The sequence below is a fragment of the Guillardia theta genome, assembly GCF_000315625.1.
Source record: "Guillardia theta CCMP2712 unplaced genomic scaffold GUITHscaffold_25, whole genome shotgun sequence".
Lineage (NCBI taxonomy): Eukaryota > Cryptophyceae > Pyrenomonadales > Geminigeraceae > Guillardia > Guillardia theta.
In genome coordinates, this window is record NW_005434649.1 from 156,030 (window position 1) to 178,803 (window position 22,774).

General features: G+C 52.1%; 10 protein-coding genes across 10 annotated transcripts; 5 read left to right on the plus strand and 5 right to left on the minus strand.

Annotated features, from left to right (window-relative positions):
• Positions 1-404: 404 nt before the first annotated feature.
• Positions 405-1,373, plus strand: GUITHDRAFT_69472 (hypothetical protein; the record flags this gene model as incomplete). Its single annotated transcript, XM_005834467.1, has 2 exons — positions 405-784; positions 1,124-1,373. 2 exons carry the CDS (start codon positions 405-407, stop codon positions 1,371-1,373), a joined length of 630 nt encoding a protein of 209 aa, XP_005834524.1.
• Positions 1,374-1,456: 83 nt separating this feature from the next.
• On the minus strand, positions 1,457-2,825 carry GUITHDRAFT_106532 (hypothetical protein; the record flags this gene model as incomplete). The annotated part of the gene is made up of 4 exons (XM_005834468.1): positions 1,457-1,741; positions 2,085-2,221; positions 2,263-2,390; positions 2,446-2,825. 4 exons carry the CDS (start codon positions 2,823-2,825, stop codon positions 1,457-1,459), a joined length of 930 nt encoding a protein of 309 aa, XP_005834525.1.
• Positions 2,826-6,900: 4,075 nt separating this feature from the next.
• Positions 6,901-7,668, plus strand: GUITHDRAFT_106533 (hypothetical protein; the record flags this gene model as incomplete). The annotated part of the gene is made up of 2 exons (XM_005834469.1): positions 6,901-6,949; positions 6,995-7,668. The coding sequence occupies 2 exons, from the start codon at positions 6,901-6,903 to the stop codon at positions 7,666-7,668; spliced, it is 723 nt and encodes a 240-aa protein (XP_005834526.1).
• A 71-nt stretch (positions 7,669-7,739) lies between these two features.
• GUITHDRAFT_106534 (hypothetical protein) lies at positions 7,740-9,417 on the minus strand (the record flags this gene model as incomplete). Its single annotated transcript, XM_005834470.1, has 5 exons — positions 7,740-8,048; positions 8,095-8,203; positions 8,255-8,370; positions 8,421-9,026; positions 9,073-9,417. 5 exons carry the CDS (start codon positions 9,415-9,417, stop codon positions 7,740-7,742), a joined length of 1,485 nt encoding a protein of 494 aa, XP_005834527.1.
• A 194-nt stretch (positions 9,418-9,611) lies between these two features.
• Positions 9,612-11,206, plus strand: GUITHDRAFT_162646 (hypothetical protein; the record flags this gene model as incomplete). Its single annotated transcript, XM_005834471.1, has 8 exons — positions 9,612-9,748; positions 9,813-9,876; positions 9,974-10,096; positions 10,150-10,246; positions 10,382-10,513; positions 10,558-10,602; positions 10,656-11,001; positions 11,113-11,206. Coding segments are annotated over 8 exons (989 nt in total), but the record flags the coding sequence as incomplete, so codon positions are not given.
• A 214-nt stretch (positions 11,207-11,420) lies between these two features.
• Positions 11,421-11,707, minus strand: GUITHDRAFT_69388 (hypothetical protein; the record flags this gene model as incomplete). The annotated part of the gene is made up of 2 exons (XM_005834472.1): positions 11,421-11,541; positions 11,610-11,707. Coding segments are annotated over 2 exons (219 nt in total), but the record flags the coding sequence as incomplete, so codon positions are not given.
• A 49-nt stretch (positions 11,708-11,756) lies between these two features.
• GUITHDRAFT_69387 (hypothetical protein) lies at positions 11,757-11,996 on the minus strand (the record flags this gene model as incomplete). The annotated part of the gene is made up of 1 exon (XM_005834473.1): positions 11,757-11,996. The coding sequence occupies one exon, from the start codon at positions 11,994-11,996 to the stop codon at positions 11,757-11,759; it is 240 nt and encodes a 79-aa protein (XP_005834530.1).
• Positions 11,997-16,851: 4,855 nt separating this feature from the next.
• On the plus strand, positions 16,852-18,102 carry GUITHDRAFT_137332 (hypothetical protein; the record flags this gene model as incomplete). Its single annotated transcript, XM_005834474.1, has 1 exon — positions 16,852-18,102. The coding sequence occupies one exon, from the start codon at positions 16,852-16,854 to the stop codon at positions 18,100-18,102; it is 1,251 nt and encodes a 416-aa protein (XP_005834531.1).
• Positions 18,103-18,540: 438 nt separating this feature from the next.
• On the plus strand, positions 18,541-21,283 carry MCM9 (minichromosome maintenance protein 9; the record flags this gene model as incomplete). The annotated part of the gene is made up of 10 exons (XM_005834475.1): positions 18,541-19,865; positions 19,920-20,063; positions 20,122-20,190; positions 20,247-20,366; positions 20,409-20,477; positions 20,523-20,576; positions 20,689-20,796; positions 20,843-20,965; positions 21,013-21,078; positions 21,122-21,283. Exons 1-10 carry the CDS (start codon positions 18,885-18,887, stop codon positions 21,281-21,283), a joined length of 1,896 nt encoding a protein of 631 aa, XP_005834532.1. The 5' UTR covers positions 18,541-18,884.
• Positions 21,284-21,482: 199 nt separating this feature from the next.
• GUITHDRAFT_137334 (hypothetical protein) lies at positions 21,483-22,590 on the minus strand (the record flags this gene model as incomplete). Its single annotated transcript, XM_005834476.1, has 3 exons — positions 21,483-21,728; positions 21,754-22,056; positions 22,486-22,590. 3 exons carry the CDS (start codon positions 22,588-22,590, stop codon positions 21,483-21,485), a joined length of 654 nt encoding a protein of 217 aa, XP_005834533.1.
• Between the last annotated feature and the right edge of the window lie 184 nt (positions 22,591-22,774).

A 22,774-nucleotide genomic window follows, 5' to 3' on the forward strand; every position in this document is an offset into this window, starting at 1 on the left:
TGAACGTCAACCAGAAACCCACCTTCCACCTGCAGGCAACAGAAATTGTAGTGCAACCCTTCGCGTACCCTCAGTACTTGTCGGGATTCATGCAGGGGCTCTCGGCAGGACCTAACGAGGGATTTCAGAAGGTTTCCTTTGTCCTGACTTTGCTCGATCCTGGTGCTCCGTTTGCGCTCTTCGGATATCCCAGCTACAACAGCTCCGACCAGTCCCTTGCCTTCTGCACTTTTCATTCTCTTGAGGCGCAGGAGGCAAGGCTGCAAGTCACCATGGTCGATGACGGCGGGGACTTCACTCATCCGTTTGCGGGAGGCGTTTTGAGCCCTTCCTCCAACTTCTCCCAACAGCTGATGACGTTCAAGTTTCTGTCTACATCACCATTCGTGTTTGACAGCTTGACTATGAAACGCCTCGACGCTTCTCCGCCTCTGCGTGCTCGATATGGGCATGCAGCTGCTTTCCACTCGCACAGCGTCTGGATCCTGGGAGGATTCCTGGCACAGACTTCGCCTACCAGCACAGATTCCTCCTTCTCATCCGACGTCTGGAGGGTCAACCTGCAGTCTTGCAGCAGCCCCAACGCTCTGTGCCTGCTGCCTGAGCAAGTCACTGTGAAAGCATCATGGAGCAGCAGGTACAACCATGCAGCCGTCAGTCATCGTGCCGCGCTCATGGTGCTCGGAGGTCAAGCAGAGGGAGGAAGAAGCTTCAACGACGTGTGGCAAAGTTCCGATGGAGACTTGTGGACACAAGTGACTGCCAGCGCTGCCTGGTCGAGGAGGTACGGCCTGGGAGCAGCATCCGTGCTAGCATACGACACTGAGGGGAAGAAGGAATACCTCCTGGTCATGGGCGGAGCGAACTTTGTGGGAGGAGGAGTGCAGTATCACTCGGACGTATGGATCAGTGAGGATGGCTCGAGCTGGAAGGAGCTGCAGGCGCCTTGGCAGGCTCGCGCTCTTCACAGTGTCGCTGTCACCAACGTGAACTGCAGTCAGAGGATCTGGCTTGCAGGAGGCGAGGGCTCGTCGGGAAGTCTAAACGACGTGTGGATGGCTGCCCTCAACTCCTTGGGTGAGATGACGTGGACGCAAGTCACCTCGTCCGCCGCATGGAGCAGGCGATCAGGACACGCTCTAGTCGCCTTCAAGGACCACCTGCTCGTCATCGGAGGGCGCCTGGAGGACGCGATGATCTCTAGAGAGGTCTGGGTGTCAGCCGACGGGTCAAGCTGGAGCCAGTGGTCACCTCCAGCAGGCTTCGTCAAGATCACTCAGTTCGGGGCCGCTGTAAACAACGGGACTCAGTTGCTCATGTTCGGAGGAAGGAGCTTCAACGAGGTTGAGAACTCTTTCTGGGTAATCGAGTAGGTCAGATAGAATTCTCTTCTTGACCAAAAAAAAACAACTTTAAATAGCTGATCCGATAGCTTTTAACCGTCTCAGTCTTAACTCTAGTTCAACATATTCCCTGCATAACATTCTTGAATGAGCTCAGTAAGGCTCTTGTACCGTCGTAGAGAGCTAGCATATCGAAACAGGTACCAATGAAGTCCGCCATACTGCACATGATCCACGTACGGGATGGAGAGGTTTGAAGGTTGTTGTGCTGATAGGACGCTGAACACTTGATGCTTCGAGACAGTTGCGTTGTTGGTTCTAAGTTGGTCGGTGGTCGAAACTGAGATGAAAAGATCCATGCCCTTGTTGGGTCCGGCGACAAACTTGCCTTCCAAGAGCTGCAGAGGGTTTCAGGGAGTAAGATGAGTAGGATGATATGAATGAGTAGGATGAGAAGATTGAGAAGAATGAGTAGGATGAGAAGAATGAGAAGAATGAGAAGAATGAGTAGGATGATATGAATGAGAAGAATGAATAGGATGAGTAGGATGATATGAATGAGAAGAATGAGTTGGATGAGAAGATTGAGAAGAATGAGTAGGTGGATGAGAAGATTGAGAAGAATGAGTAGGAGTAGGATGAGAAGATTGAGAAGAATGAGTAGGATGAGAAGATTGAGAAGAATGAGGTGTTGGAGGCGGAGAAGAATGAGGTGTTGGAGGCGCATCTCAAGCAGCTTACCTGATTGGACTCGAAGGGGAAATGCTTCATAAGCTCGACCTTGACCTGACCATCCACTAGCCCGGAGTCTAGGACCGAGACTGACACCGCCTTCACGTTCAGGTCCACACGGTTCCAGACGTACGCGATCTCATAGACTGTGACAGTCAGCAGTTGCATCGGTATGGGAGATTGTTACCGAGCCGAGCAATGAGGGAGGACAAGGACGGTAAGAGAGGGTTGAGAATATCCCAGAAAGCAGAAAAGAAGATTTCGACGCTCTGATCGATGTGCTTGCCGCTGATCTGCTGCTGGAGGTCAGGAGGCCTAGGAGAAGAGGCGTCAGACTTGGCAGGAGAACAAGAACAAGAGGACGGGAGACCTCTCAAGCTGCAAGGGGGAGGACCTGGGTGGTAAGCCTTCTCTCGTCTCAACCTTGCTGATCGCGCGATTCATGATGTCGGCGATGCTGATGTTGTTGAGGCGGAGCTGCTGCTGGTCGTAGAGGTTTGAGGTGCGGACGTCTCGAGAGCCGTCGATCTTGCGCAAGACCCTCGTCATCACCATCTGCTGCTCCTCCGCGTCCTCCACTATTCGACTCGAGTAACCGTCGTCGTCGCTGACTTTGTTCTGAGCGACCCGAAGGCCAGTGCGTGCTGCCGCTGCTTTGATGCGCATCGCGCGAGATAGACGGCAGAAGCTGGAGGGAAGCCCAAGGGACGGGGAGGAGTGGGCCACAAAGCATGGCTGTACAGGAGACATGGAGCAGGACGGAGCAGAGTGAATGAGCATGATTAGAAGGAGAAGCCTCGCGCTGGGGTGGCTCATGTTGAGGAAACTCGTGCTCCAGTGCAAGGGAGGGCTGAAGGAGAAGAGAAGGGCAAGGGAGGGGGGAGGGGACAGCCGGGGAGCGAGCGAGTAGCTTGAGTATGAGAGGGGACCGAGGAAGGCGCTCGGGCAACTTGGGGGAAAGCAGAACCTTCACCTTTGGGGTATGCTAAGGTACAGGGGTGATAAAGGTATAAAAGGGGGGTAGGGGGTAGTACCTGACTGGTAGCATCTCTGAAATGGGGACACAGGAAGAGAGAGAAAGAGAAAGAGAGACAGAGAGACAGAGAGACAGAGAAAGAGAGAGAGAAAGAGAGACAGAGAGACAGAGAGAAAGAGAAAGAGACACAGAGAAAGAGAAAGAGAGACAGAGAGAAAGTGAGAGAGAAAGAGAGACAGAGAGACGGTGAGACAGAGAGAAAGTGAGAAAGAGAGACAGAGAGACAGAAAGAAAGACAGAGACAGAGAGAAAGTGAGACAGTGAAAGAGAAAGAGAGACAGAGAGAAAGTGAGAGAAAGAGAGAGAGACAGAGAGACAGAGAGACAGAGAGAGAGAGAGAGAGAGAAAGAGAGACAGAGAGACAGAGAGACAGAGAGAGTGAGAAAGAGAGACAGAGAGACAGAAAGAGAGACAGAGAGACAGAGAGAAAGTGAGAAAGAGAGACAGAGAGACAGAAAGAGAGACAGAGAAAGAGAAAGAGAGACAGAGAGAAAGTGAGAGAAAGAGAAAGAGAAAGAGAGACAGAGAGACGGTGAGACAGGGAACGAGAAAGAGAGACAGAGAGAAAGAGAGACAGAGAGACAGAGAGAAAGACAGAGACAGAGAGAAAGTGAGAAAGAGACAGAGAGACAGAGAGACAGAGAGACAGAGAGACAGAGACAGAGACAGAGTGACAGAGAGACAGAGAGAGTGAGAAAGAGAGAATGAGAATCGGAGATACAGAGAGAGAGAAAGAGAGACAGAGAAAGAGAAAGAGAAAGAGAAAGAGAAAGAGAGACAGAGAAAGAGAGACAGGGAACGAGAAAGAGAGACAGAGAGAAAGAGAGACAGAGAGACGAGAGAAAGAGAGAAAGTGAGAAAGAGACAGAGAGACAGAGAGACAGAGAGACAGAAAGAAAGACAGAGACAGAGAGAAAGTGAGAAAGAGAAAGAGAAAGAGAGACAGAGAGACAGAGGGAAAGAGAGACAGAGAAACGGAGAAACAGGGAGAGAGAAAGAGCGACAGAGAGAAAGTGAGAAAGAGAAAGAGAAAGAGAAAGAGAGACGGTGAGATAGGGAAAGAGAAAGAGAGACAGAGAGACAGAGATACAAAGAGAAAGAAAGAAAGAGACAGAGAGACAGATAGACAGAAAGACAGACAGAGAAAGAGAAAGAAAGACAGAGAAACAGAGAAACAGAGAAAGCGAAACAGAGAGACAGAGAGACAGAGACAGAGAAAGAGAGACAGAGAGACAGAGAGACAGAGAGACAGAGAGACAGAGAGAGTGAGAAAGAGAGACAGAGAGACAGAAAGAGAGACAGAGAGACAGAGAGAAAGTGAGAAAGAGAGACAGAGAGACAGAAAGAGAGACAGAGAAAGAGAAAGAGAGACAGAGAGAAAGTGAGAGAGAAAGAGAGACAGAGAGACTGTGAGACAGAGAGAAAGTGAGAAAGTGAGACAGAGAGACAGAAAGAAAGACAGAGACAGAGAGAAAGTGAGACAGAGAAAGAGAAAGAGAGACAGAGAGAATGTGTGAGAAAGAGAGAGAGACAGAGAGACAGAGAGACAGAGAAAGAGAGACATAGAGAAAGAGAGACAGAGAGACAGAGAGACAGAGAGAGTGAGAAAGAGAGACAGGGAACGAGAAAGAGAGACAGAGAGAAAGAGAGACAGAGAGACGAGAGAAAGAGAGAAAGTGAGAAAGAGACAGAGAGACAGAGAGACAGAGAGACAGAAAGAAAGACAGAGACAGAGAGAAAGTGAGAAAGAGAAAGAGAAAGAGAGACAGAGAGACAGAGGGAAAGAGAGAGAGAGACAGAGAGACAGAGAGACAGAGAGAGAGAGACAGAGAGATAGACAGAAAGACAGACAGAGAAAGAGAAAGAAAGACAGAGAAACAGAGAAACAGAGAAAGCGAAACAGAGAGACAGAGAGACAGAGACAGAGAAAGAGAGACAGAGACAGAGAGAATGAGGCAAAAAGACAGAGAGAAAGAGAGACATAGAGACAGAGAAAGAGAGAGAGAGAGAGAGAGAGAGAGAGAGAAAGAGAAAGAGAGAAAGACAGACAGACAGACAGACAGACAGACAGACAGAAAGAGAAATAGAGACTGAGAGACATAGAGACAGAGAAAGAGACAGAGAGACAGAGAGAGAGAGACACTGAGAAAGAGAAAGAGAGAGACAGAAAGAAAGACAGAGAGAAAGAGAGACAGCGAGACAGACAGAGAAAGAGACAGACAGAGAGAAATAGAGAAAGGGAAAGAGAAGAGACAAGAGAGAAAGATACCGAGAAAGAGAAAAGATAGGGAAAGAGACAGAGAGACGGGACAGAGAAAGGGGCTGAGAGACAGATAGTGACAGAGAGACAGAGAGTCAACAGAAGCAGAGAGCCGGGCGGCCAGAGCAAAACGTTCGGTCGGATCCGAAGTTTGCACGTCTCATAATGGCCTCTCAATATCACTCGGAGTCCGACGGTCTAACCTGATGGTCTCGGCGCTCTTGCCCTGAGTGACAGTGACGGTGACTTGTTCGAACTTAACTTTGAGTAAAGGCATGATGTTCGAAGTTCGGCGCGGGGGAATTGTCTATCCGATCAGCCTCGGATCAGTTAACTTAGGGGGACAGCAGTCTTGTCCTCGTACTGATCTTTAACTTAACTTCGAGTAAAAAATCAGTATACGGCGAGAAGAGACTGCTGTCCCCCAAACCGTTGACTACGGCGAGTCGCCGGGATACCTTTACTACACTGACACTGGGACCGTACAGGGCCCGGCGGCCGCCGGATCATCCGACCGGCCCGCCTCTCGCACCGGCAATCACTGAGTGACCATTGAGTAACTGTCACGAGTAACAGTACAAATGATTGAAGTTCCGGGGGACGGGACCGGACTCCTAGTGCTTGAACGGCACTACCACCGTGACAGCCTCGGAAGTTGGCAGGGCTCTGACATGAGTCACTACCGGTACTTGAGCCTGCCGCCGGTACATTCACTACCGCGGTAGTACCGGCATTTGAGCCTGCCGGGTACATTCACTACCGGTACTTGAGCCTGCGGCGCCGGTACATTGACTCTCACTACCGGTACTTGAGCCTGCCGGGTACATTCACTACCGGTACTTGAGCCCCGGTACTATCTCATCACTCCCCTGTCAGCCTGTCATGGCCCATGGCATTGACGTACAAAATCCGACCGTGTCACCAGTCAAGGAACATCAACTTGAATTTCAGGTCCGCCTCAGCATATAAACACTGAATTATGAAAGACAGCAAAGAATGCTCCCTTCTGCCTAGTTCTGAACCTGATTGCGGTTATAAAATATTAGAGTGGGGGCCCCAAATCGTTCGTCCTTTTGAGGGGTTGCTGTGGGATTCAATAAGGGGGTGGGGTAGTTGAAAGTTGCAGGAACAGGCGGGGGAGAATAGCGAAAATGACTGTAAAGAGAGGGTGGGGTACTAGTGGGTATTTCCTCATAGTTGGAAGTATGTCGGGAGGAACAAGGGGAGGATCATGGCGGGAGGAACATGGCGGGAGGAACATGGCGGGAGGAACATGCGGGAGGAAAAAGGGAAAGTGCGCAGTCTCACAGAGAGGGAGAGAGAGAGAGGGAGAGAAGGAACGAGCGAGCTAGAGGAGGTGGTGGAGGGAGGGAGGTGAAAGGAAAGGGAGGTGGGTAGGTGGGCTCGGAGGAATTGAAGGGGAGAACACAGATTGCAAGGGGACGAAGATTGTCAGATAAACAACCAAGTGTCGACATTGACATTTTAACTTATGATCTTTCCAGAATCAAGATTTCGTTCATAGTGCGATGGATCTGCGTATGAATCTATTCCCCGATGAGCACGGCAGACCAGAAGGTAGTAGTTTTTTTTATCGAGACTGTAGAGGCTCACAGTTTCCAGGTGAAATGGATATGATCAAAACGCGGGATGAAACCAAGAGGGTCACAATTGCGGAGGAAGTGTTGGAGCTCGGTTCATCAGAGGCTTCTTCTCCGGTTATCAAGAAGTTTGGAGTTTCAAGCCCTTCAAGCACAAATGCCGACATGGACGAAGGAACAATTGCGATAGCCAAGATAGAGAGAAGGCTGAAGAAGAATATCCCAAACGACGAGCGCAAGAAGCTCGAAGCTGAGAAAGAGTCACTTCTTTCCCGTAGGAACCGTGGGACAGCTCCTGGAGAAACTCCGAACATGCCAGCGAGGTCGGGACAGGTTAGGAGGAAAGTGGGGAATGTTGCGATGCATGTGGAGGAAAGTCAGGAAGGGAAGAAGGACAAGCGGTCGAAGGCAGCAGCAGCACCTCCTGCTCATCCCAAGACGATGGCGCGAATGAAGGATTGGAAGCGAGAGATCGAAAGACGGATGATCGAGCAAGAACAGATAGACTCGTCCACGACCAAAGAGGACTCGGACTGGTTGAAAGCTGTTGACGGGCCTGTCTCTCAAGTTGTGGATTTCTTCAATGAGTTTGTTGATGGCATGAAACAAGCCATCGGGATGTCTGAACGCCCGCAAGAGACTCAACAGTCTCCGCCCCGAGCTCTTCCCGAGCAGACCTTCAGCCGGCGGCTATGATAGCTCAGCATTGCGACGGTTACAATCGTCGCCAATCATTTACAAAGAATAAATGCTTCAGTGATCGCCTTTCAAACCTCGTGCGGGTCCGCGAGCACATCGGACTCGGCAAGCTTTGTCCTCGCAGAGTATGAGGGCTCGTCGTGGGAGAAGACGTGAGAGAGCGGCACTCCGGTCATGTCGACCCTCAGGAAGAACGCGGCGACAAGGAGCACAAGAGCGTAGGAGAGAGCATAGGAGAGTAGGGAGGCAGAGACGGAATAGTGCAGGAAAGCTCCCCCAAGGTACGAGACGAGAATGCCGGAGATCCTGGCGATCGCCGAGCAGACGCCCATGGCGCTTGTGCGGAGCTGTGTTGGGAAAATCTCCGGAGTGTAAGTCTGGGCACGATGTCAGGGAAAGAGGAGGAATGAGCTTGCCGCTCACGTAGATCACAGCCCAGAGCGCAGCGGTGTTGAAATTGAGGACGAGGGTGAAAAGAACCATAGCTTGCGCCTGCTCAAACAGCGCGACGCCTGAGATGCTCAGGAAGCACCTGAGGTATCCAGTCAATCCTTGCCATCCTTCATACCTCAGCGGCTGCTACCCCAGAGAGAAGAGGATGATGAGGACTCTGCGGCCCCAGCGCTCGACGAGAAAGGTGGCAGAGAGGGTTCCAGGGATCTGGCATGCCACAGAAGTAAAGAGGGCTTGATAAGAGTTCTGCCATGCATCTATCATGAGCGTCCAAGGGAGGAAGAGGAGGAGAGCACCTGGGGTTTGAACCCTCTTGCATCGAAATAGCTGGGCCCCCACACGTTGAACCCGTAAAAGCCGTAGGAGAGAGCGAACCACAGGCAGGACGTGGCGACAAGACGATCCCTGACATGAGGAGCAGACAGGCTCTTGATGACGACACGTAAAGGAATCTTGTCAGTCTTCTTGATGCTGCCGCCTTCTCCCAGCAGCTCCTGGTTGTACCCGTTGAACCTCGCTACCTCCTTCAGCACCCGCAGGCTCTCCTCGTCTCGACCTGTCTCTGCGAGGAAGTAAGGGGATTCCAACATCTGGGAGCGGAAGAATGCTATGATGATCCCGGGGCAGGAGCAGAGGATCAAAAATGTTTGCCAGCCGGCAGTTTCTAGCAGGGCCCAGGCCAGCCCGGACGCAGTGAGACTGCCAACAGTGGCAAAGATGGTCAGGAGAGTCGTCGCCTTCCCCCTCGAGCATGTCGGCACAAACTCCATGAAGAGACTGAAATCGATCGCAAGGTTCCCCCCCAGACCGAATCCCTGGAGGAACCTCCACAGCACCAGGCTCTCCACGTTCGATGCCGTCGCTGCCAGCATGCCGAAAAATCCCGCCCACAGGCTAGTCAGCTGCCAGCACGATCAGGTCCCCCTCAGTCTTCTCCGAGGTTCATACCGTGAAGGAAATTTTCCTTCCCTTCCGATCGCTCATGACGCCCCACACGAGCGAACCCAGCAGCATGCCGATGAAGGTGAAGGAGGCGGCGAGTCCAAGGCCAGCGCTGCTCACCCCCCACTCGCGCTTCAACTTCGGTATCAGAAAGGACAAGGCCTGAATGTCCATGATGTCGGCAGCCCATCCAGCTCCACATAGCACGAGGAGACGAGCCTGATACCTTCCGAACCCGATGCGATCGACAATGCGGTCGACTGTTACATCCTCGTCCTGCTTGCGCGGAGGCTCTTCCTGCTCCCCGTTCACTGCATGCAGCGCCACTCCCTCCGTGTGCTCTCCACCCATCCTGACAGTTGTTAGGAGGAGAGCCCTTCACTCCTTCCTTGCCTCTCTCCTCTCCTCTCCTCTCCTCTCCTCTCCTCTCCCACTCGCTGTCCTCCTTCCCCCTTGTACCAAGAGATTGGGGGAGACGAGCAAGGGAGGGGTCTTTTAGGTAAGAAGGGGTGGTATCGTGGGTGGTATCAGGAAAATTTGTCGGGGGATGATGCAGTGGAAGAGTAGGATGGTGGCGCTGTTGCTGGTGCTGGCTCAGCACAGCGTGAAAGTTTGTTCACACAAGCTGATGAGCTCCGAAGAGAAGCTGATGAGAGATCTTGCTGCTCTATGGCGAGTTGAGGTGACATGATACGTTTCCCTTGCATGACCTGAGTTTGTTCGGGTTCTGCAAACCTGGTTTGCAGGAGTGGGAGGGAGAGGACATCTGCAGTTGGAGTGGAGTGACATGTAAAGAGATCGAAGTGAAAGGTAAGTCTGCTATCAACTTTGTTCAGTTCTTGTATGCTGCCAACCTTTTCTCTGATCATTATTCATGTACTGATCGAGATGATTCCCTTTGCTCAAGGTTTGGCGGGAACTTCTCAACAGCAGGCGATACAATCCATAAGAGTGTCAGGAGTGTGCCAGCACTTTGATGACGAGAGCACATGTGTCCTCCCCTCGTACATCACCAAGTTTCGAGCGATAGGTGACCATGAGGATTGAACTATGTACTCCATTGACGCAAGGGTTTCCTCGTAGAACACTTGTACCTGGCGGGGAACGGATTTTATGGCTCTATCCCTGCCGATATTGGCAGTGTATCAAGCCTCAAGTCACTCTTCCTCAACTCAAACAAGTCTGTTCGTGTTCTTCTATTCTTCCTCGTGCTTGTCCGTTATCTCTTATCCTGTGTCCCTCGTTAGTCGCTTTCTCCCATTCCTCGCCTTTCCTCCTTGTTCTTGCTTGCTGTTCTCAGATGACGCACTTTTAGTTTGGTCGGCGCAATTCCAAGCTCTATCGGGAAACTGAAAAATCTAGAGAAATTGCACCTCAACAGCAACAAGCTGAGCGGGAGCATACCGCGTGAAATAGGAGGAGCGACGAGCCTTCATCAGCTAGAGCTGTACTGAGCATGCTATCCTGTCCTGTCTTCTGAAGTCCTTGCAGGCAGCAGAACGAGTTGACTGGAAGTATACCTGACACCATCGGCGAGTGAGTAGAAGAGACTCGGACTCTCCACCGCTCCCCCTGACGTCCTTGACAAGGCTCAAGTCTCTAGTCCAGCTGGATCTCAACGAGAATGAGCTGGAGGGAGAAATCCCACCCGCGCTGGGGGCCTTGAAGGAGCTTCACAGGCTGTTCCTGGCAGACAACCTCCTACATGGAGATATCCCGGCCGAGCTCCTGGGGCCGCACATGGTGCATCTGAAGAAAGTTGACCTGAGCAACAACAAGCTCAAGGGCTTCGTCCCTCTTGGCGTTTGTAAGCTGGGAGATCTCATTCTGCTGAGACTGTCGGGGAATGCCGAGCTCGAAGGAAACGTCCCTGAGTGTGACGCTCCGTATGGACCTTACGCAGATGAAGAGAACAAGAAACATTGCAAGAGTCAGGTGAGAGGAATGTGGATTGAGGAAAGGCAGCCTGCCATGATGATCTGTGATGTAGTTGTTGACGACCATGAGCATCGTCGTCATGACCCTTCGAGCTCATCCTGTTTGCAGATCAAAGACATGTGCCGGGGATTATCGAGGCACGACGAGTTCTAGCTTCTTTCAAGATGTATCCTCTTGTATTATACAAACGCCAGCAAACATGCGCGTGCGTCCATCTTGACATATGCTACTGCGAGCCCCTCAGGTGCCACGTTTGAAAACTCCAGCTGAGAAGAGCCGATGAAACATGACCCTCTTCTCGTTCCATCGGCTCAGCGGTTGTCAATCGCTTGGCGATAAGCGCTTGCCATCGAGACTGACTCACGCCTCGTGATCGTGGAAGTCCCAGCCCTTCAGCTGCAAAGATCCGTCAGACCTCAGCAGGAGCCCAGCAATGCGTTCACCTTCTTGGCTGAGCCGCTCTGACCAGCGTCCAGATGCATCTCGTTGTCTGCTGGAGGCTCCTTCTCCTTGGCGCTGCTCATCATGCTGATCATGCTGCTCCCGAGTAAGGGAAAGAGCGCGCCAGTCACTTCCATGGCGTGAAGACGGCAAGAGGAGCGAACCTGTGGCACACCGCCTCGACCCCAAGGGCAGGCGACCAGTCGTCATAGATGATGCTGAGGCAGATGTGGCCGTTGGTGTAGATGTGAGGATGGATGGGACAGTGATGCTTTTCCTCTCGTCAGCTCAGGGTCGATGCAGCAAGAATTTCACCTTCCTCGTGCCCCAGCGCGCGGGCCATTCACCTCCCTTACGCTGTGATGGGCAGTCGCCGGACGCGCACTGCAGTGGAATGGGAGGATGAGAAGTAGAAGCAGGTAGAGGTAGTTGGAAGAAAAGACAATAGGAGCAGGAGCAGAAAGAGTGTTGGTTAAGGTCCTCACAGTTGTGGGAGCTTCAGGTAGGGGCCAGCCCGGAACTTGAACGACGAATGTGACCTTTTGTAACATGTCAAGAAGACTCTTTCTGTCTCTTTCACAAGCACAAGTCACCTCTGGAGGTTCGGTGGGATATTTCTCGTCGAATCCAAACCTGCCGTGATGCAACAAGTAAACAAGGTGTGAAAGATTGATTTCCTTCAAGATAGTGAAAATGAGATTGAAGCAGATTGTGTTGCAGAGTTGTCAACGAGACGATATATGAACAATCTTGGGTTTGCTATGAAAACTTCAGACCTGAGCTTGAATTTCTCTCCCTGCCACAACTTCGTCAAGAAATCCAAAGAGAGTGGTGAAGGAGGAAGTGGAACCTCATAGAAAGAGCCTTTTGCGCCCTCGATTGTGACATACCACTCAAAGATGTTGTCATTGACCTGCTCACAGCGTCATTCTCATCGGCTACATAGTCGGAACTCCAAACTACCAGCTCAACTTCGAAACTTCCAGAGCTCTGCACCCCCGACGTCAGTTTCATCCAGTGAGAAGCAAGGACAAGAGCTTGCCTGGATGGCGATCAGCTCCTTTTGCAATCTTTTCACAACGTTTCCTGATGTGCCAGTCCACCTGTACGATAGTGAATTCTCCGCTGATCCTTTCGGCAACCCTCCACACACACAAGCACTCACTTCTGTGTTGCCAACTTGTGGATTTTTTTGTTCTCCCCGGCAGAGGAAGTGCCCTTATGGCTCTTCTCCAACTTCTTCTGGTACGCTGCGAGCTCTTCGTCTTCCTCCTCCACAAAATGCTTCTTGTTGTCCTCTTCCTCCTGCTGCTCCTCCACTTGGATTGAAGCCCTGAAGAGAGCTTCGCTGACTCGCGCAGGGGTCAGGCCCAGACCTCCCTTGCTCTCTGCCTTGGACAAGTGCTCCTTCATCTCATTTGTGGACAGCTTGTCCTTGTTCTCGTTGAGGAAAGAAACAGCCTTCGCAACCTGCACTTCTGTCCCCCTCATGTACCTCAACAGGTATGTGACGGGATTCGCAAAGAAAGTTGGGCCCTGGGAGATGAAGTAAAGGAGCTTTCTGTCCACCATGTTTGATTTCTTGACATGTCTGCTTGTGATCTTCCTGCATATCTCTAAATCTTCTTCCACCGTGTGTTGTACCTTTTCACGCCACCCGATGGCCAACTTGACGAATTTCCAGAGCCCGTTCCCCATGATGCTCTGACCCATCTTGTCTATGTCATCGAAAATTCCCTCTCCTCCTCTCATCCTCAACACTGAAGGTCTCCCAATCGCGCATTGATCTCCCTGCAGAGTTTCTGCTGTTCTACCATGCACATTCCGACCTCCCAGTCTGGGGTGTGAGTGAAGGTTGGTGTCGACGCGAAGTTTGAGAGGTGGTCCCGAATGTGACCAAGACATGGAAGAAGAGGAGGCGATACTACATGAGTATGAGATCATCATCATCATCATCATCATCATCATCATCATCATCTTCGCATCCTTGTTGAACTTCATCATGATCTTCTCCCCCGCTGCCCCCTTGTTGTTACACAGACTGGGCGGATTCACACATAAAGGGGGTCCACCCCCTTTCCCTATTTCTTTTGTACCCTACCGTATCTATCATGTCGAAAATTACTGTACTCTAGGTGGTACTGAATACCACCCCTGGTAAGGTCTACCCCTGCCAAAAAGGTTCCACGTGAAACACTAGTGCCCCGGCCTTATCATTTCTCGATGCTCACAAATGGCGATGTCGAGCTCAGAGTTGAGACGACTCACAATCGGCGAGACGGCTGAGCAAGAAGTAACCAACTTGGTGTGGAGACGGTCAGCTCGCATGATGAACGACTCAGGACAAGTTGACGAGTTGAAGGGGACGATGAAAGCATCGACGATCACGACAAACAATATCAGTGGAGTTCACCACCAGTGACGATTATGACGGATCATTATCATGATGATGATGATGAGGAGGGAAAGAATGCTGCACCATAACGATTTGGATTACGACGACGAGGAGGACAGTGGGTCAGGCTCGAGGGGTAGTTTACTCAGATCGTATGTTCCATCGGCTGGGGATCCCAAGGGTCTCGTACAGTCAAGCTGAAGGTCGCGCAAGAGGATAAAAGATCAGGGGGGAGGAGGGGAGGAGAGAGCAGAGCAGAGCAGAGCAGAGCAGAGCAGAGCAGAGCAGAGCAGAGCAGGGAGGATGATAGAGCAGAGAACAACAAAGCAAAGGCGAGGAGAGAGCAGTTTGGATAAGAAGGCAGCAGGCACACGAGAGATCAGATCAGATCAGATCAGATCAGATCAGATCAGATCAGATCAGATCAGATCAGATCAGATCAGATCAGATCAGATCAGATCAGATCAGATCAGATCAGATCAGATCAGAGCAGTTAAGGGAGGATCAGCAGAGTAGAGCAGTTCAGATGCAGAACATTGTACAAAAAAAAGGAGGAACAAAGTAGCAAACCTTGGAGGAACAAGAGGAACAACAAAGCAAAGGCGAGGAGAGAGCAGTTTAGATAAGAAGGCAGCAGGCACACGAGAGATCAGATCATATGACCAGAGCAGAGCAGAGCAGAGCAGAGCAGAGCAGTCAAGGGAAGCGCAGCACAGCACAGCAGATGCTCAGTAGATGCAGATGCAAACGAGAGATCAGATCATATGACCAGAGCAGAGCAGTTAAGGGAGGATCAGCGGAGCGCAGCAGAGCAGATGCTCAGTAGATGCAGAGCAGTGAAGAGCAGATGCAGAGCAGATGCAGAGCCAAGATGCAGAGCAGTGAAGAGCAGTGAAGAGCAGTGAAGAGCAGTGAAGAGCAGTGAAGAGCAGTGAAGAGCAGTGAAGAGCAGTGAAGAGCAGTGAAGAGCAGTGAAGAGCAGTGAAGAACAGAGTGGAGACAAGAGTAGGCAAGAGGAGACAAGAGGAGAGGACGGGAGAGGAGAGCGGGATGGCGACTCTGGTTTAGCAGGCTGAGGTTGAAGCACACTGTTTATTATTTTTTAAAATACCAAGCAGCAGAAAGGGTAACAAGAGATCTTTGGTCTTTTACCTTAGTGTTCCAATTAAGAAAATTGGCCAATACGCCCCGTTACATCGTTCACGGGGCTAGAACAGACCCCCTCGATCTCCCACCACCCCTGCTCAACCCAGGCCAATAGAGGGTGGGTGAGCAGCGCCGCTGTGAGGTTACTTTCGATTTCCTCAAGGGGATCGGGTGTGGATTTTTTGATAGGGGAGGAAATAGAAGAATCGAGAGGCTGACCCCCCTCCTCATCCTCGTTGTCTCGCTTCCGTTTGTTGCTGAGGGATGGGATCAGGCTGACCCTTGTTTGCCTGACCCTCCCTTCGACCCCTTCAGTCCCCCCAGCCTCCACCACCACCTCCCTCTGCTGCTGCTGCTGCGCTGCTACGTCAGGGCTGGTCTTCACCTCCTCCTCCCTCACCTCAATCTCCTTGGTTTCCTTCTTGGTTTCCTCCTTGTTCTCCTTCATGATTTCCTTCACCTTCTCCTTGCCCTCCTCCTCGCCCCACGTCGCCCACTGCTCGCCCTCGCCGCTCATCCTCTCCCTTGTGCTCGCGCGCCTGCGGCACACTCAAGTCAGCCGAATGGGTGCGGACTGCCGTACAGCCTGTGACGGACCGTATATTGATAGTACGGACTGCCGTATACGTGACGGACTGCCGTATTTACCTGGCTAGAAAGTTCGACGTGCGCGGGACTTCAAGGTCGAAGTGGTCGATATCCCGCGGGATTTTTCCTATGCGGTCTCCTATGAAATGCGGTGGGCGGGGTGGGATGCCCCAGGCTCGTGCCTCTCGTGCCTCTTGGCAGCCCCCCCTGGCTTTTCAAGGCTTTTCCCTCTTTCCCTACCCTACCCCCTTGCCACAGTTGTTGAATACCACCCCACCCCATATTGAACGGGGAATACCCCCACTTTGACCAGCACCCCCATTTGCACCCTACCCCACATCCTTCCTTGGTACCCTACAACATTTGTTTGAGGGTACACCACCTCCTGTCACCTATGCAAATTTCAATCAAATGCACCGGTGCAACAAGTACCCCCACCCCCACTCCTTCTTCCTCTTCGGGCCCGCGCAAGTACCGTGCCACTACTGGAATAAGGGCAGGAGGGGAGTAATCATAATTGGACTGCCGCAAGAGACTTCTAGACCTTGTACTAATTTTTAACTTAACTTTGAGTAAAGAACCTAAAAAGGGCTCTTGTCAACCTCTCTCGCTTTCCCACGCCGAATGCCGTGGCACAGTGCCCAGCTGAGGCGCACACAAGTTCCTCTTGAGTTGGTGTGAGCCTTTCATCTGATGAGAAGCAGCCTTACATGAATACTTCCAACATCGCTCTACGCGCTGCTCTTGTAGGGTTTCTGCTTGGTTCACTGCTCTCCTGGATTTACCATGACTATCAAGACCGCTTGCCTATGGTACAATGTGATGCTTGCGAAAGAAAGCTTTGTGAGCACGAATTGAAGAAGGATAATGCGACTAATGTTCTGAGAAGAAACTCAGCTGCTCGCAATACAACTGTGGCACATGTCATAAGAACTGGAACCTCGCCAAGTCACAACGCCAGTAGGATCAATACAACCTCGCCAAGTCACAACGCCAGTAGGATCAATACAACCTCGCCAAGTCACAACGCCAGTAGGATCAATACAACCTCGCCAAGTCATAACGCCAGTAGGATCAATACAACCTCGCCAAGTCATAACGCCAGTAGGATCAATACAACCTCGCCAAGTCATAACGCCAGTAGGATCAATACAACCTCGCCAAGTCATAACGCCAGTAGGATCAATACAACCTCGCCAAGTCATAACGCCAGTAGGATCAATACAACCTCGCCAAGTCATACCGCCAGTAGGATCAATACAACTCGCGAGAAAAAAATGAAAGATACCAGTAAGCCGATACCCTCTGTAAACACAAATGAATTCTTCATCACTTGGGAAGAGGAATCAAGAGAATTTCAGAGTATGTACGAAGGAGATCGCGGGCCCGGTAGGATCCAGCCGGTAAATATCTCGGGTTTTGTTGATCAATCACTGTATACTGCCAAGCATTCGCTATGCTTTTACCTGCAGAGCTCAGCAGGACATCGGGATTGCCGCTTTCAGAAGAAACTGCGGTTCACGCGCATAGTTGATGGCATGTTGTACACTTGCGATGACGTTTACGAATCGCCTGATAGACAGGAGTGCACGAAACGATTTGAAGGCAGGTTACCAGTCTTGCGTCTCAAGGGTCCCACGTATCTGTTTTCTCGCACTACTCACTTTCCGCACCTTCTTGAGGAGGTTGCTGACGCCGCGCTTTGGCTCCACAAGCACAACATGTCTTACTTTTCTCATGTTCTGATCGATCATATGGGAGGTACATGTGACACCTTCAGGAGTTACCATAGTGGAGGCTGGGCTCCGACAGGCTCCCCAATTTCTTCCTCGCTTCAGTTCGCCATGCTATCCACCATATCGAGGGGCATCGTATTCGCTTGGGGGGTACGGGAGCATCGCACAGTGTGTGTCGATGCTCCTTGGAGACGGTACCCTGCCTTGAACCCAGACAAGTATCATTTCTTCGACCGGGACGCATCCAACAAACCGTCAATCTGTGCTAGGTTTCGCAGGAGGATCACGGATCACTTTGGAATATCTGCCAACCTTGCTTCGCGAAGGCCACCTCAGGTTCTGATTTTGCAGAGAACCTCCGGCGGACGCAGGATAACCAATCTCAAGGATGTCGTCAAGTTATCCTTGTTCAGCCAATACAAGGCAGACGTCAGATTCGTTGAGTTCGCCAAGGGGAAGACTTGGTCTCCTAAGGCGCAGATTGAGTACTTCGCTCACACGGACATCCTGATAGCTCATCATGGTGCTGCAGTCTCCTTGTCGAGTGTGATGCAGCCTGGCAGTTTAGTCATCGAGATCTTCAATTATCGGTGTAAGTGCACATACTTCGACAGCCTCTATCACGGTTGCGGTCTGCTGAGTGAGAAAGTATTCAACCAAGGGGGTTCTGAATATGGCGTTGAACAATGCAGCGGAAACAACCGCAAGGACTCCAGCGACGACGCTGCAGTCAATGTCCATCGCATTTCCGAGATCTTGACAAGTTACTTTAGACGCAAGTATGGACGGTAATGAGGATGACGACGGTAGTGGAGTTGATGAGGGTGGACGGAATGTCAGTTGAGTTCATGATCGACAATGATGACTTCTCGACTGAAGGATGTCCGAGTGATGTTCGGTTCCAGGATTGAAGCTCTGAAACAAGTGATGCTCAAGTACGAACGAAGATTAGCAGAGACACTGCCTAGTAAAACTTCTGAGCTTTCGTCTCAGTGGGTGACTTGAAGTAGGAGAAGGGCTTCTCTGGACATGATTGTCGAGTCGTCGGTGCGTTGACGAGTCATGTCGTCATTGTGGCGACGTGACTCGGCAGCACAGGACGTGACCTGAGCAGTGGGACATGACAGGGGACATGACAACAGAGGGTGTGCGGTATGAGTCATGGAGGAAGGGTGGGGGGTGTATTGTGATAAAAGAAGGGGTGGTGGAACACGTACCCTAGTGGCATGGCGTGACGGAATGGCGGGAAGAGGCGAGAAGGAGGGAAAGAAGGATGGAGGAGCGATGAGAAGGACACAAGTCATCATCGCAGATGTAGTAGACATGATTGCAAGAGGAAGCTCAACACGGGCTTGACAGCTCAGCAGAAGAGGATCCTGTTCCGAAGTGAAATCTTCGATGGCCTAGCTTACCGCTCTTCTCATTGTGCTGTTTACGCTCTTGCAGTTACCTTCTGCTGTCTTGTGTTGAAACTTGCAGCATCACATTGACAGATCAAAGACAGCATATACTACACCCCAAGTTGATTCCTTTAAGGGAAGTTCATGCGCCTTAGAAGGGTTTCCTGAACAGCGATGGTTGTTTACGATCACACTGCGATCCTTCCCGTCGAGTATGTCGAAGCTTTCTCCAAGTTCATCGAGCAGACAAATTTACTCATGGACCGTTTGGATGAAATCTTGATTGAACTTGACGATTGGAGGCATTATGCGCTTGATATCGCCTTGTTGGACCTCCTCGACTTCAACCAGCAACTTGGTACTCTGCTCATCCACAAGCCAACGCTCATCCTCCCTCTGTTTGCCGAAGCAATCCAACAGGTAGCAGAGAGAAGAATTCAGGTCAGCGAGGACAGGTACAGCATGTGCATCAAGAAGTACATTCATCCTCGGCTTGTGGTTCCTCCTTTGTGTGAGTCTGTGTGCAAGGTGAATGTCTCGTCCATCCGAAGCTCAGACGTTGGAGGTGTCGTGTCGATCCGAGGAACAGTCGTGCGAGCAGGGACGATCAAGATGCTTGAATCGGAGAGAGAGTACATGTGCGCGAAATGTCAGTTCAAGTTCAAGGTTTATGCCAACTTGGAGCATCAGAATGGGAACCTGGTTCCTCCAACCGCCTGCCCTTCTGCCGGTGCGAAACCTTGTAAGTCAACAACTTTCAACATCGTGGAAGGGTCGCGAGTCTGCAGAGACTACCAAGAGATCAAGATCCAGGAGGAAGTACAGAAGCTCAGCATCGGGAGCATTCCGAGGAGCATAGTGGTTGTCTTGGAAGATGACTTGGTCGATCGATGCAAGCCGGGTGATGATGTTGTAATCACTGCCATCCCAACAAGGAGGTGGAAGTCGCTAGTGAAGGATGTGCGGCCAGACATAGAGATGGTCCTGACGGCCAACAACATCAAAGTCTGCAACGAGGAGAAGGCGAGGATGAACTTTTCAGAAGAGATGTCGAAGCAGTTCGAAAGCTTCTGGAGCTCTCAATCCAATCGTCCTCTCTTTGCGCGCGATCACATCATCCGGAGCTTCTGCCCCATGATCTGCGGGCTCTACAAGGTCTGTGTGCATCCCCTGGTCACTTCCTCCTCCTCACCGCCAGCGTTGGGGCAGGTGAAGTTGTCGCTGCTCCTTGCTCTGATCGGGGGGGTCCCGAGATCGGACACAGCAGGGACGAGGACGCGAGGAGAGTCTCACTGCCTCATCATCGGCGACCCCGGGCTCGGCAAGTCCCAGCTGCTCAAGTACTGCGCCAAGGTAAGGAGGAGGGGGGAGGAGGGGGGGTACGTGCATTAGGGGTCTGACACCTTCCAAGTTGAGCCCTCGAGCAGTTCACACCACAGGCATCGGCACTACGAGCGCAGGTCTGACAGTGACAGCACAGGTGAGGAGGTGGTGGAAGTGCTGCTGGGTCAGGTGACACCCAGCCCATTGCAACAGAGGGACAGCGGAGGGGAGTGGGTGCTGGAGGCTGGAGCTCTCGTGCTTGCCGACGGAGGAGTTTGCTGTATTGATGAGTTTGACTGCATCCGAGAGTCAGATCGGACGGCCATCCATGAGGTGAGGAGGGAGGAGGAAGGGACTGCCCTGACGTCTTCGCAGGCCATGGAGCAGCAGACGATCAGCGTGGCGAAAGCTGGGCTGGTCTGCAAGCTCAACACCCGTTGCACGGTCAGTGATGGCAGCAACGAACATGAAGCTGACAATGAAGTGAAGGTCATTGCAGCGACAAACCCTCGAGGGAAGTTCGATCCCGACGAGAGTGCGACGGTCAACTGTGCGCTGGCCTCCCCCCTCCTGTCTCGCTTCGATCTCGTCATCCTCCTCCTGGACTCGCAGGTGCAGAAAGTCTGACTGTTTTGCTGGGGCTGAGCTATGGCAGAACGAGGAGTGGGACAGGAAAGTCTCGAGTCACATCCTCAACGGACAGTCGTCGACTCCGGGGGAGGAAAGTCCGCTAGGCAGGCTGTGGGACTTTGAGAAACTTCAGGTTGGTTGGTGGGAAGTTGTTTTCGTCAGCTGAAGAGGACCGTCAGATGTACATATGCTGGGTGAAGAGAAGTTTCAAACCTCACCTGACGGAAACGAGCGAGAAGATACTGGTGCAGTACTACAAGATCCAGCGCGGGGAAGGAGGAAGGAACGCAGCTCGCACGACTGTGACGCATATACCTCGCCCTCCTCGCTCCCTCAGACGTACATGTAGGTCAGAATGTTGGAAAGTCTCGTCAGGCTGGCGCAGGCGCACGCCCGGCTGATGATGCATACGGAGGTGCTGCTGCTCTCCTGCAGCTAGAGCCCTTGACCTCTGGCAGGTGACGGAGCAAGACGCCATCATGGCTGTCTCGCTCCTGGACAGCACAAGTACACTGACCGACTCAGCGACCAACTGCAGCAACCGCATGCATGCTCCCTTCCCCGATGATCCCGACGCCGAGTATGAGATTGGTGAGAGGAGGGCAATGTGGGGGGAGTGAGTGAGTGAATGAGTGAGCGAGAGGGGGGGGGGGGAATGAAGGAGGGAGGGAGGGAGATTGATTGGACTTTGACAGAGGCCGAGAGGATCTTCAGAAAGTTGTATCCCACCGACGACTTCGACGCCCCTCCTCTCTCCAACTTCTCTAACGCTGCATGGCCCGGTTTCACGAGGGTGTAAGGTAGGAGGAGGAGCGCAGGTCAGAAGAAGCTAGTCATCCTCATGCGACAGGGGTCTGCCGGGTCCACCACAATCACCCCTGCTCTTTCCAGCAGATCGACGTGCTCCTGCCGGTAACGGGAGCTGATCGCCAAGAAGCTCTCCTCAGCCTCGTCTTGGAAATGGTGATTCATGACGTCACCCAGCAGCTCCTTGAACGAAGCTTGCTCCCCCACCGCAGCAGCGTCAGGGATGTGTTCGTCGATGAGGTTTGAGAGGAGAAGAAACTGGAGGACACGGAGGTCAGAACACATGGACTGAGTGCGGATCCTTGCATACAAGCTCCTCATTCTTCGCCTTGAGCTCTCGTAGCTCCTTCCTCCTCGCATGCGACGTCCTCGGCTGCTTCAGCACCTTCAGCTCCAACTCCAGCGCCCTTTGCAAGGTCTGCGCGTCCTCAGCGAGGTCACAGTCTTGCTGGAGGTCGACGAGCGCTTGCTCCTTCCTTCGATCGAGGTCCGAGATGCATTCATTCAGCTCTCGGATGCTCCTGTCAAGTTCCTCTTGGAGCTTAGCTGCAACCTGCTCCTTCTCTGCATCATCCAGCTCGTCTCCCTGTGTCCTCAAGTCACTTCCTGTGGCAAGCAGCAGGGGAGACCGTGTCCAAACGCTGGAAGTGTTGTAAGATAGCAAGATGACAGTCTTGCAACCTGCTGCTCAATCTCTCCTCCTCTCGTTGGCTCGAACGAACTTCCCTCTGCAGCATCTGATCTACTTCATCATCCCCTTCCATACGAGGACTCTTGTTCTTTCCTCTCGCAGCCGCTTGTCTCGTCCTCCGTGGACTTTCACCGCCTCCTACATCCCGAGCTGCAGGTATGAGTTCATGTCAGCAACAAACCAACCCCAGCAGCATCTCTCACTCGCTGTGCTCTGATCCCCATCCTTGTGAAGATGTACACTCGTGTTAACATGACTTGACTGTCTCGACCCGAACGTGTCAGCTCAGTCGACATGTACTTGGATCGATGTGCGCGGCTTCACCTTTCCTGGCTCTGCCTCGTCCTCTTCTTCGGTGACCGTATCCTCCTCCTCGAGCAGCTGTTGGATTTTCCTCACCTCCGCTGCTGATGCCTCAAGCCTTTTCATGAGGGGGAACGAGGTGGGCGAGGTGAATGAAGAGAAGGGAGAGGAGGGGGAGGAGAAGGGAGAGGAGGCGGATGAGGGAGAGGAGGAGAAAGGGGAGGAGGATGGGAGGAGGAGGGGGAGGAGGAGATGGGAGAGGGGGAGGGGAGAGAGCCGGTGAGCGAGAGAAAAGGGAGGGGAGGGGAGG